The sequence below is a fragment of the Siphateles boraxobius genome, unplaced genomic scaffold (assembly GCF_051911475.1).
Source record: "Siphateles boraxobius isolate OS27281-9 unplaced genomic scaffold, OSU_SipBor_1 41, whole genome shotgun sequence".
NCBI classification, from domain to species: domain Eukaryota; kingdom Metazoa; phylum Chordata; class Actinopteri; order Cypriniformes; family Leuciscidae; genus Siphateles; species Siphateles boraxobius.
The window spans coordinates 37,825,484-37,839,567 of NW_027509042.1; the positions used below are offsets into that span (position 1 = coordinate 37,825,484).

At 36.3% G+C, this 14,084-nt stretch overlaps 1 protein-coding gene across 1 annotated transcript; it reads left to right on the top strand.

Moving 5' to 3' along the window:
• Positions 1-6,990: 6,990 nt before the first annotated feature.
• Positions 6,991-9,919, top strand: ccr7 (chemokine (C-C motif) receptor 7). The gene is made up of 3 exons (XM_077199453.1): positions 6,991-7,118; positions 7,331-7,371; positions 8,356-9,919. Exons 1-3 carry the CDS (start codon positions 7,103-7,105, stop codon positions 9,409-9,411), a joined length of 1,113 nt encoding a protein of 370 aa, XP_077055568.1. The 5' UTR covers positions 6,991-7,102; the 3' UTR covers positions 9,412-9,919.
• The last annotated feature ends 4,165 nt before the right edge of the window (positions 9,920-14,084 follow it).

The following is a 14,084-nucleotide window of genomic DNA, read 5'->3' on the forward strand; positions in this document are numbered from 1 at the left end:
TATATGTACAAGATGTCTTTTTTTTTGTCCCCATGAGGAAAACAGCTTATAAATCAAGTGATCTTTTTTTATTATATTAAATTATTTTATTTTTTAATTTACAATAAGGTTAATTAGTTAACATGAACTAAGAATGACCAATACTTCTTCAGCATTAGTGACCCGAGATGCTGGAATAGGCTACATGGAATAGGCTACAAAACGACCAATACTTCTTCAGCATTTATTAATCTTAGTTAATATTAATTTCAACATTTACTAATATGTTATTAAAATCAAAGGTTGTGTCTGTTAACATTAGTTAATGCCCTGTGAACTAACATGAACAAATAATTAACAGCTGTATTTTTATTAACTAACATTAACAAACGATTAATAAATACTGTAACAAATGTATTGCTCATTGTTAGTTCATGTTAGTAAATACTAATGTTAACTAATTTTTTTTTTTTTTTTTGATGGGTAGGTTTAGTTGGATGTTTTCCAACCTGACTGACCTATAATGTGAATTCCACACCTTAAAATCTCCTTTTTTGTTGACAAAATAAAAGAAAAATTGAAGGGGAATAGCACAGTTAACAGCCAATTTACATTACAAACAATGTGATTGAACTGATCCGTTTGAAATGTGTTCTGAGCAATTCTTGTTCAAACCCAGAATTATTACTTAGTTGTAAAAATGTGAGCTCAACCACAATCTTATCAGATATCATATTTCTACTCTTTGAAGGGCTGGTTTGTTGCTTTTCATAATACCAGGTTTCACATCATCTCACTGAAAAGAGAAGTAAATTTACTGTCTGAGCACAACAATATGGACTGGAATTCCAAGACTTCTGCATTCCTGTTTGAACTGCATTTCTTTCTTTCTTTTGCTAGTCAGAAATATGTCTTAGAATTGAACTTCTTCATTTCTAATATTTCTTTAAAGGAAACTTCTTAATAATATGGGGATGTTGAAAAACTTGTTACTGGCCATCTTTCCAGGGCATCCCCCGACTATGCCCGACACACTGGAATAGGCTCCCGCATCCTGGCGACCCTACAGAGGAGAAGCAGTTTGGAGAATGGATGAATTAATGAAAAGCTTTTAGGCTTGATGTCAATGTCTGGCAGGTCTGTGAAGTTTTTTTTCCCATGCAATTTCCTAAAAGAATCAAGTGGAAACTTTGAGTGGGAGTTTCATGGTAAAAGGTATCATCACCTATGTTTTCACATTCGTTATTAAGCAAAGACATGACTAAGACACTTCTCAGCAGTGTTTGAACAAAACATGTCTTTAGGGGAATTTCACAACTATATACATGCATAAATAATTCATTGTGAGAGGTACAAAAAGGGAAACAGGTCATATGTAACTATACAGACCAGACTAGACTGGTTTCCTGTAAACAGCAGTTTGATCGCTACAGGTCTGAAGTCAATTAAGTTAAATTTCTTGCTATTGTGCAAACACAAACTTTACTATATTTCACAGAAGATTTGAATTGAATAATTAAGAACAAATTGCATTGAAACTTTTTCCTAAATGAAAGAAGAAAAGGTATGTGCTCACATCGAATGCAACATTATTTATTTTGCATCTCTTGGCTATTCTTCTGATTAAAATGCATGCATTATGTAAAAATTCAATGTTTCAGGTGCAAATTCTGAAGCATTTAACTTTAATTTCCCTTTGATAAGAGGGCTGGATAAACCACGCGATGCCTCATGTCACAATAATACTTGATATACTGTAATTCAGTGACGTTGGTTCTATACGTTTTTTTTTTTCATCCATTTCTCACACAGAGATTTTTTTAAAAGTCTTTGTTAAAGCGTTATAAGTCATGAACCAAGGTGAATCATAATGTTACAAACTTTGATTTAAGAGCCATTCCAGCGAATGGGTGACATTTCTGACATTAAAAATGTATAATTAAAAACAAATAATAAAAACTACCTAGAACACCAAAAAATAACATTTGTTGCATGTCCACACTCTCTATCTTTATACTTTACCATGAAATATAATGATTAAATTCCGTCAAAAATCTTTTTTATTTTTTTTGCATTGTGTGGGACTTTATATTCAATCTATGCTTTAAAATGTTTTGTTTTTTTCCCATGAGACAAAAAAAACATTTGATGGAACTATTTATGATGGAATATACATTTTAGTTGTGTCCCCGGGTTTTCACTCAGTCCTGTAACCCTAACACATACCCTAACACTCAAAAAAAGTTACGTCGTGACGACGAATGGGGTTTCGCTTAGAAAGCCTACTTCGAGTATTACAAAACGAGCCAATGGCAAGGAAATGCCATGGGTCTGTGGAATTTGCATTGCGTAGCTCCCCCAAACCCCAGTGGGTGTATAAGGAAGTACGCTGGCAACACGCAGGTATGTTACCTGCTGAGGAGCCAAGACTGAACTCTGGCTGTTCCAGCGGTACAGTGGTGGCAGGGAGACGTAATGTCTCCGTTGCCTACTCAGGGAACGAGGGTTGCATACGTAACCGAGAAGTTCCCTTTCGTAGTCACTACGAGTTACGCCGTGCCGACAAATGGGCGACCATACTGAGAAAAGAGATCCTCTGCACGAGGAAGAGTTTGCTCTTTTCCCAGTTGACCTGAAGGCCCAAACGAGCGAGGTGCCGGAGCACCACATCCCTGTGTTCGCAAACCTGGTCTCGAGAGTGAGCTAGGATCAGCCAGTCGTTGAGATAGTTCAGGATGCGAACCCCGTGCTGCCGTAGCAGCACAAGGGCTGCCTCGATGACCTTTGTGAAGGCACGAGGGGACAGTGCTAACCCGAATGGGAGAACCGTGTACTGGTATGCCTGCGCCTCGAAAGCAAACCGAAGAAACGGTCTTTGTCGAGGAACAATGGAGACATGAGAATACACGTCCTTCAGGTCGATCGCTGCAAACCAATCCAATGGACGAACACATTCGAAAATGCGTTAGGCTGTCAACCTCTTGAACGTGGGAGGCATAGCATCCGGATGTGGGGGCACGGTCATATGCCGCATCCTGACAGAGGAGGCCAAGGAAGGACCAGCGTTCCCCAGGGGCCTGCTCTGTCAGGGGTCTGGCAAAAGAGGGGGACGAGAGTGGCGAGGCTCGCAAGCGGCGAACACTGCCATCCGCGTCCTCTGGGGCTCAGAGATGGGATTGTCAGTTCTTTGGAAGAAGAGATTCTCCCCCAGCCTTCTACCGAGGGAAGGAGTGGCCCTGCAACCACTTCCTGGAAAGAACTGCAACCCATCTATGAGCTGCCTGTAACGGGAGCGCCGCATGGCCTGGGGTTCGCCAGGCTGCGGGGCTAGAACAGGCTGGTCAGCGAACTCATTCCGAAGCCTCGCGGGTGGACCGAGGAGAATTTGTCGGGTTGTTCCACAACAGCTGCCTCAGGTAACCCTGGCCACCAGCCAAAGTATTCCCTCTCATGGAGAAAATAGGTTGGGGTGTCACTCTAGTGAGGTCATTGAGTCTCGACCGCAACATTGCAATGTGCATGTTCCCCCAATGATGCGTGATCTAAGTCCAAACACGCCAAGCAGGGTTCATGTCCATTAGCTGAATCAATCTGACTATCGCACCCAGAAATACACTGGCTAAACATCTTTAAAAAGATGTGCCACGTGCAAGCTCTTTTTGTGAGAGGAAAGCTGAATCTCCTAGGAAGAAACACACACGCTGTTGCAGACCACTGCACAGATCAGCAAGCAGGGATTTGAAACTCACTGGAACACACCATCACACCAACACCGACTGGAAGCTGCTCGTCTTCGAAGATTCTCGAAGATAATCAGAGAATAGGCTGCAGGAGTGAAGAGGACCTCTTGGCTACCGAAGCAGAAACATTACTGCATGTTGCCAGCGTACTTCCATATTTACCCAATAGGTGGGGCGGAGCTACGCTATGCAAATTCCGCAGACCCATGGCATTTCCTTGCCACTAGCCCGTTTTTTAATTCTCAAAGTTGATAGGCTTTCTAAGCGAAACCCCATTCGTCATCACGACGTAACTCGTAGTGACTACAAAAGGGAACTTGGAACATTCCACAAGACACATTTTTAACATGAAGTTGCGTCCTCTGGATCTTCTGAAGGCAGTGGGAAGATCATAAGTAAGTCCTCTCATTTAAGTTTCTGTATATTTGATGAAATTGTAACTATGACTGAGAAGGTCAATCTCAACATACTGTCCTGTTACGAAAATAATGTCTTAGATGTTATTCGTCTGTTTTAAAAATATAAAATGTAGGTAAGTCACTAGAATTTGCTCTGTGTCCTTATGCTATTAGCATGTATGCGGCCATATGTCATGTATTTGATAATTTTTTACTTAAAAACGCAATCCTGTTCCTTTCAGTCCTATTACTCAAATGAAAATTGGTCAAATATACAAAGGTACAAGACTTTGTACTTTACGCCTTTAGTGAAAGTAAGAACTACAGTCCCATGAAGCACTGCAAATAGTATAATCGGATTAAGAACAATGGAGGAATATAAAACTACTTTTTTTAAAGTGTTGATTATATATATGGTAAGGTAACACTTTACAATAAGGTTCATTAGTTAACATTAGATAATACATTAATTAGCATGAACTAATAATAAACTGCACTTACACAATATTTATTATTCTTTGTTAATGTTAATTTCAACATTTACTAATACATTATTAAAATCTTGTTAACAATAGTGAATGCACTGTGAACTAACATGAACAAATAATGAATGACTGTATTGTTATTAACTAACGTTAACAAAGATGAACAAATACAGTAACAAATGTGTTGCTCATGCTTAGTTCATAATACATTAATTATTGTTAACTAATGAACCTTATTGTAAAGTGTTACTTTTATTGTTTTTTTTATTTATTTATTGCAAAATATGCATATATATTGAAATATATAACTTTTTTGAGAGCATAGAGAGACCGACTTGATTACGTAACTAATTAGCAGTACTTCATGGGAGTGGGACAGAGCTAAAGAATTCTTTTGGTGCGTTTAGCTTGTTTCGAATCTCTGATTGGTGGAATTTTCGGTACAGCATCATGGCTAATTTAGTTTTTCACTATTCCGTAGTTAAACACGATTATTTTAAAACTAGGTTGAAATAATACAGAATAGTTTTTACTTCTGGAACCCAAATGTTGTTCTCTGTTAAGCATATTTCCAACTAATTTAAAATATAAACACTATATTTTCACTATATATTTTAATAGCAAGTAGTAAATAAGCTAAAAATTTATTTATATTTTTTAGATATATATTGATCTTCTTTATTTGCCTTTTATGTTTGTTTGGCAAAGTGAAATCCTCAATGTGATCTCGAGTTGCTCGGGTGGGGTTTTAATTTCCTCCACCATTTGAGGTACCATACCAAGATAATGTTTTGTGGTTTTGATAGATTACATCTTCCTGTTTTTGTTAAAACCACCGTCAAATATTCCTCTCAACTTCTACTGATTGTAACAACAGATATATAGAGATATATCCAACAGTGGTCATAGGCCATTGTTTTAAAGTGCACAAGCATGTTTGCGTGCACTTTGACAAACTTTCCATATAACGACATGCATCACTTTGTTTTTTTACTCGAGGTGGTTTAAGAAATGGAACTTTCATCGGTGTGTTGCTTTCTTTGTGATTTTGGGGTGGGGGGTTGTGTGTTCCTTTTCTCTCTCTTACTCTTTGATCTCTTTGATGAAACTCAAAGCTTGATAGCTGTAAACAATCTATGACCTGCTTTTAAAGAGTACAAACTCTTTTGCTCAGATTCTCTTTTTAAATTTTTACAGAATTATCAAATATTTTTTGTGCAACCTTTATTTGCCTAGCTATAAAAAAATGTTTTATGTAAATTGCGTATATTTTCATGACATAACAGAATCATTTTACTTTTTTTAATTCAATGCATGTGGAAAAATTCTGTTTCATTGAATTCTGTTGTAAGACAAAAAAATAACAATTTACACATTCTTTATTTTTTAGCATAAAGGTCTTTTTTTTAAGATTCCGCTCAAACTTAAGTCACTTATCAGTCATTAAATAAATAAATAAAACACAAACACCAATGGTTTTTGCATAAACAGGTAAGTGTACAGGTGATCGTACCAACTGAGGTTTAATCACAGTTTGTGTGAGCGAACTGCAGCAGTTCCTTTATCATGCAAATCACCTGAGTTGTGGCCGAAACACGTCTTCCTGCTTAGGGCTCTTTTCCTGGCAGCAATGTACACACAAACCCACAACTGCACACGTGCAGCAGTGCGTTTACCTGTGCAAAGTTGAAACTTGGAGGGCGGTGGGCGGTGGGGCGGTGGGGGTTCGGGGGGGTTGGGGGGAAGGGTAGTAACAAGTGGTTGAGGACAGGGAACTTCAAAGAAAGAAATAGTGGGGAAAAGCATGTTAGCCTAAATTGTTGCTTTATAGTCTGCCCTTGTTTATAGCCTACACTTTAGTTCAGGATTTTGACAGAACTTGTAGAACATTGTAAAACATCACAGAATAGTCAGAAGAAAGGCAGTGTGGTGTGATACTTTACAAAAATCATACTTTCTTATCATTCAATAAGCTTCTAGTGGATAATTATATCTATTCTGGGTCATCACATTAAAGGCCTTCCATCATTTAGATTCTGTTGAGACACATTGTATAAAAGCAGTTTTACCACATCACATTACTGTAGGCCTATATCAGTACTTTACCGGATAAACATGGATATTGTACTTTCAAAATTCACTTATTATGACGCAGTGTTTAAGAAATTAAAACAGAAATTATACGCAGACAGTGATGATATAAAAACAATGCAAATATATAACACATTTTGTTTTTATTTATTAATGGTTGGTTTAATTTAGTGAACATATAGCAGAGGGAAATTATTTTGGAGAACAAATGTATGGTTGTGCAAAGGTAAGGCAGATGTTGTTTTTCTTGTAACAGTGCAGGTTGTGGTAAAAACCCTTTCCTCTGGTCTTGGCTTCAGAGTTAAAAGTGGTGCTTCACCTTTTTAACACAGCATGAAACTGAGCTCTCGTATTCACTGTGTTGTTTGCAGTCCTGGTGAAACATTCAAAGAGAAAGTCATCTGATATCATGCATCCATTTACCGGTAAGCATATCAATTTATTTGCTCAATTACACTGTCAAAATATATATAGCTTTGCACATCTTTAAAAATGTAGAGGATGTGGTCAAAGAAGAGAAGTGATCCATTAGTGTAGCTCTAATGAATTCGCTTTAAGCCTTCTACTTGGCTTCTAATATGAATGAAGTTTATCATTATGTTGTACTCTCTGACACACTGTCTTTTTTCATTGACAGTTTTTTGTCCTGTGTTGCTGATATGGTCTTGTCACATAAAGGTAATTTTGTAGATTTAACCAGGAAAAACTGCACTCACCTCTACATTTTACCTCTATTTCCAGAGGGATATTTCACCCAAAGATGAAATTTCTGTCATAATTTATTTGCCCTACTCTTTGTTCAAAACCTGTATGACTTTATTCTTTCATGCAATACAAACGGAGATTTTTTTGGCAGAATGACAAAATCAGACACCATTCACTTTTAATGCACCCATTTTGCATAGAGTAAAAGTGAAGGGTGACTGAAGCTGTCGTTCTGACATCTTTTGTGACCTACAGAAGAAAGATAATCTGTAACACTTTACAATAAGGTTCCATTAGTTAATAATATTACCACTAAATTAAACTAACAATGAGCAATACATTTATTACATTATTTAATAATCTTTGCTAACGTTAGTTAACATGTCCATGTCAGCTCAGGTCCATTAAATATTAACTGATACAAATTTCGATTTTTAATAATGCATTAATAAAAGTAAAAAAATAACATTAACTAAGATTAATAAATCCTTTAGAAGTATTTTTCACAGCATGCTTGCTGATTTTTTTATTTTTTTATTCGTTGTTTTATGTATTGTGTACAGCACTTTGAGAATATATACTACTATAAAAAATAAAGTTTATTATTATAATATAATTGTTAAGTATTGTTCATTGTTAGTTCATATAAACTAATAATTAACTAATGTTAACAAATTAAACCTTATTGTAAAGTATTACCAGAAAATCTAATGAGTTTGGAAAAAGATGCCAGAATTTTCATTTTGGGAGAACTATTTCTGAGACTTCTGGAGGTCTAGTTACTTCTCTGAACACCTTTTAATGTACATTTAACTGTATATTTCAGCTCTAAACAGGAACTGTGTACAGATTTCAGACTTTATTGGGGTTGTACATTTATATTATAATGGCACCTTTTGCTGAGTAACTGATTACTTGGAAGGTTTTTGTGAAGCTTCTGCATTACCTTTATTTCAGAAAAGTTGGTCCAATGAGACTACTGTATACCAATCCACAGCAGAATATGGGGATTCCTCTGAGCCGATGGATTACAGTGATCATGTATTACTTTGCGAAAAAGGCTTGAACCGTACCTTCCGCGACTGGTTTCTGCCCACCATCTACACCATCATCTGCCTCTTGGCTCTCGTGGGGAACTTTCTGGTCATCCTAACCTACCTTTACTTCAAGAGGCTGAAGACCATGACTGACGTCTACCTGCTCAATCTAGCCATGGCTGACCTGCTGTTTGCAATTTCGCTCCCCTTCTGGGCAGCTAGTTTCATGAGCAAGTGGTATTTGGGTCTGTATACATGCAAGGCCATGTTCACCATCTACAAGGTCAGCTTCTTCAGCGGCATGTTCCTTCTCACCTGTATCAGTGTAGATCGCTATTTCTCCATAACCAAGGCCGTCTCTGCTCATCGCTGTCGCTCCAGTGCGGTCTATTATGGACAGGTATCTTCTTTGGTCACATGGGTGATGGCGGGGATTTTTTCGGTACCCGATATGGTGTTTTCTGAAGTCAATGTCAATGGCACCTGTGTAGAAAATGGCAGCAAATATGAGGTCTACCGCATTAGGATGCTAGTAAGTCAGATGGTCCTGGGTTTTATACTTCCAGCGATCGTCATTGGATTCTGTTACATCTGCATCATCAAGACCCTTACCCAAGCCAAGAACTTTGAGAGGAATAAAGCCTTCAAGGTTATCATTGCAGTGGTAGCTGTCTTTATGTTCAGCCAACTACCCTACAATGTAGTCATGGGAGTGACCACTCAGGATACAACGGACTGCGCCAAGGACAACGGTCGTCTTTATGCCATGGATGTGACCAGGGCCGTGGCCTTTTTGCGCTGCTGTGTGAATCCATTCCTGTACGCCTTCATTGGGGTGAAGTTTCGCAATGATCTCCTGAAGCTATTTAAAGAATTGGGATGTCTTAAACAGAGCCACCTCATGTACACCTACTGCGGTAAACGAAGATCTTCTGTCGGCCTAGACACCGATACCACCACAACGTTTTCCCCCTGAATGCTCTTATCTGCTTGAGATAACAAAAACAAAAAAACAGATAACAAAACAAAAAAGGTTTTGCCAGTTTCAGTTATATAGTGGTAAATTGGTTCATAAGCTCAATTAAGAGGAGACCGCCTGTGGAGGACTGAGTGGTGACATATAGTGGCATACTGCAAATTGTGCTATACAGTGTTACTAGTGACTTATTGTACAAAAACTTCTACCTGTTTATAACAATAAGCTTTTCACTTCTTGTTTTTGATTTCCCTTTGAGAGAAGAATTCACTTCACTCTTTGTGTTATATGGTATAGCCATTTTGTCTTCAATATCTTGTCTTCAACATCAGTTTGTCTATATTGAATGTACTTTAAAAAATGAGTCATTTTTAAGATACGCTTACTATCCAATAAATAAGACGCATAATTCTCTTTTATGGTGAAATCGTTCTTTAAAATATGCCTTCTTTTTATTCTTCATGTCAGAGTTGTTTTAAAAGTAAATAAATCAAAAAAATTTTTTAAATATCTGACTCAAGTTGCTTTGTGTGTTATAACATTTCTGTCAACTTCAAATCTTCCTGCACATCATATTAGCTTCACCCTCTTCGTCTGTGTGGTCAGTTACACAAAACACATCACCTTAAAATAAAAACCTGTCTTGAACGCCACGTGAAGGGGAACCACAGTTAGAAATATCAACATAGAATGCAAACAATTTCATCCTATGGTTTCTCACCCTCTTTACTAGTTATGAGGAAGACATTTAAACTCATAGTATGTGGTCACAGTATGTACATATGTGGTTGTGGTGAGTGAGTCTGTTACACTTAAAATGTCTTGCATGCAGATAAGCAACATACTCATTTCATTTTCATAGATTCATTTTTAAGATATTGGCCAAAAATTTGGTCTCAAATTGCACATGTGCAACCCACAAAAAACACTCAAAGAAAAACAATTAGTTGGATAGACAGAGCACAGTACTGAGTTGGTGTCCTCTGTTGGTATTTGAGATGAATAGTGTAAGTGCCAGAGGCTTTAATGTTAATTTCACAAATATTGCATGATTTTTTAGTAGGCTACATTTTACATGCACCATCTGTTATTGGATAGTCATTGTTGAAGGGCTTTTGGCAGCCTGTCTGAAATACCAATGAGCAAAAATGAGAGTTGTCGCACTTTTGGGGGATTCTTGTCAAGCAGTCAGAGTGCCACTGCTTTCTCCAGGTATTACAGATCATCTTACATTAAAACCAAATAGAAAAAAATGGCTTATTCGGAAATATGTATATTGTCTTAATGTATTTGTCTGGTTTTATTCTCATCATTATCATTTTCATGAATTGGCATTCAAGGAGGGGAGTTTTTTGTTGTTGTTGTTGTTGCTGCTTTTTTGTTTTGTTTCACTGGGGAAGTACAGTTAGACCACATAGAAAGACTAATATGCTGACCAGGAGTTAATAATGAAGACCAGGAGACAAAGTTGAAGTTCAATTAGTTGACATATAGTTAACTGAAGACAAAGTTCTCCACACTTCCATAGGCCGTAGAAAATGAGTAAGAGGATCTTAACTCCGAACCTACTTAAAGGGATAGTTTACCCAAAAATGAAAATTCTATCAGTATTTACTCACCCTCATGTTGTTCCAACCCCGTAAGACCTTCGTTCATCTTCGGAACACGAATTAAGATATTTTTGATTAAATCTGAGAGCTGGATCACTCCTCCATAGGCTTCTAAGGGATTGAAACTTTCCAGCCCCGAAAAGTTATTAAAGACATCGTTAAAATAGTCCAAGTGACTACAGTGGCTCAATCTTAAGTTTATCAATCGACGAGAACAATTTTTGTTCGCAAAAACAAACAAAAATAACGACTTTATTTCAACTATTCATTTCCTTCTCTGTGGGCATCTAGTCAGTTAACGTAGTGTGATTGCGTAGTGCTACGTCACACGTAGGCTCACTATTGGCCGACACTGGTCATGTGGGGGATGCGTGTGACATACAACAACAGAAGCGTACGATGTTAAACTAGTAACCTGACTCGAGGCCCACAGAGAAGGAAATGAATAGTTGAAATAAAGTCGTTATTTTTGTTTGTTTTTGCGAACAAAAATTATTCTCGTCGCTTGATAAACTTAAGATTGAGCCACTGTAGTCACTTGGACTATTTTAACGATGTCTTTAATAACTTTTCATTGGCTGGAAAGTTTCAATCCCTTAGAAGCCTATGGAGGAGTGATCCAGCTCTTAGATTTAATCAAAAATATCTTAATTCGTGTTCCGAAGATGAACGAAGGTCTTACGGGGTTGGAACAACATGAGGGTGAGTAAATACTGACAGAATTTTCATTTTTGGGTGAACTATCCCTTTATAATACAGAAACACTCGTACTAATAGTCATGTGGATAACAAGAGGATGTCATTTCTACAGATTCTGATAAGTTAACAGATCATTCTAGCAGCATCCAAACATGGTATTCTGTTCTTTACGCAAATGAGGTTTTTAAAAGATAAAATATTTGACACATACGTAAGAAACTTTGGTAAGGGTCACAGGTAAGTCATAAATTCCGAAAGGACTCTTCTCATTTGGGACACCGTTGAATTCTCCTGAAGACTATTCTTTTGGCATGGTCACATGCCTCTTATTATTAATAAACAACTCTTGTGAGCACAATTAGATAAAACAATTGCGATATCTTTGTCCCTTCAAGGATGAGTTTTCTCAGAACTTCACTGGAACCGAATATTTCATTTCATTTATTTATGTATTCTCTTTTCATGGTAATGCAACACCACATGCCACAACAACAATTTAACAAATCCAACAACAGGAGTAGGATGAAGAAAAAATATCGTATAAACTCCTACCCCATTCTTATAATTAAAAAAAAATACAAATTAGATGGCCTCACCGACATGACAAAAAATAAAAAAAAATTTCTCTCTTTTTTTAAAATTTGTTTATTTATTTATTATTAATTCTGCTTACGCAACACTAAACAAACAAAAACAACAATGATGCAATAATGAGAACTCTAACAAAAACAACAACGAGACCATCATTGTTGTTATAATTTTATTAATGTCCACATTCATCTTTATATAAATTAAGTATTTTCTGTTTATACTTATATTTAAATAGTAGAATGTTTGAACAACATTTTAGATAATTTTCTAGAAAATTCCTTCTTTCCACACCAGAAACTGAACACACACATTTGTTTGAGGGTATTTCCAGCAAAAGGTTGTTTAAAGTCATTATTTCTTATACTTGTCTCACTATTTACAGTAAAAAGGATTTGCAGCCCATGCGGTTAAAGGCAGTCTTTTGCTTTATGAACAACAAATAAAGTTTGTAAAGCAACCAAATTCTTCAATTTGAGTAGACCTGACTCCAGAAACAGTCCTGTAGTATGTTCTCTTGGAGAAACTCCATTAATTATTCTTATGGCCCTTTTTTGCTAAATAAATAAAGGAATTAGTGAAATAAGAATTACTCCATATCTCCAAACAATACATCAAATATGGCAAAATAAAGGAACAATATAGGATTCTCAACTTTACTTTACTCAAAACGGCAATGTTTTTACAAATTTTATTTCTTACATAAGCTATGTGTGACTTCCATTTAAATTTTTCATCAATGAGTACTCCTAAAAACCTAAATTCTGACACTCTCTCAATAGTTATTCCATTTTCAGGGCATTTTTGATTTGTAAACAACATACATTTTGTTTTACTTAAATTTAATGACAGTTTATTTTTATTAAACCATTTCTGAAGTAGGACCAATTCTTGTTCAATAGTTTTCATTAATATTTTTATGTTCTTCCCCGATACAAAAAATTAGTATTGTCCGCAAAAAGAACAAAACGTAAAATCTTTGATTCATCACAGAGATCATTAATATATAAAGTAAATAATTTAGGCCCCAGCACAGAGCCTTGAGGGACTCCACACTATTATTTCCAACTTAGATTCATGGCCTATATACTCTACATATTGTTGTCTATTTTCTAAATAACTAATAATCCAGTTTAATGTTACACCTCTAATTCCATATCTGCAATTTAGATATCAATATACCATGATCAAGAGTGTCGAAGGCCTTTTTAAGGTCAATAAAAACACCAACTGTATGATTTTTATCCTCCAATTCTGTAGTGATGTCTTCTGTGAAGCCATAGCTGTTGAGCGGGTGCTTCGAAACCCAAACTGATTATCATGTATCAAATAATGTTTTTCAAGAAAATAATCCAATTTTTTAAAAAAAAAGCTTCTCCAGAATTTGTGAAAATTGAGAAAGCAAAGATATAGGCCTATAATTTGTGAGACTATGCCTATCACCAGATTTAAAAAGGGGAATAATTTTAGCCACCTTCATTTTATCTGGAAAGAAACCTGTATTAAAAGACAAATTGATTATATATTTGAATGGTCTACTAATGCAACTAATAGTTTCTTTAACAATATACATATCTAAGCCATCACTATCACATTAATGTTTACTTTTTAATTTAGAGACAGTAGAAATAATTTCTCTCACTAACTTCATGAACAAAAAGAGATTGCATGACTCTGCTTTCACCTGTCCCGCTTTTATTTTCCTTATGTAGTGGTATAGTTTGGGCAAGATTTGGACCAACATTGCAGAAAAATGAATTAAATTCATCAGCCATT

Coding starts and splice junctions, on each gene's coding strand:
- ccr7 (XM_077199453.1), top strand. Junction 7,372..8,355: donor TATGGTCTTGTCACATAAAG/GTAATTTTGTAG, acceptor CCTTTATTTCAG/AAAAGTTGGTCCAATGAGAC.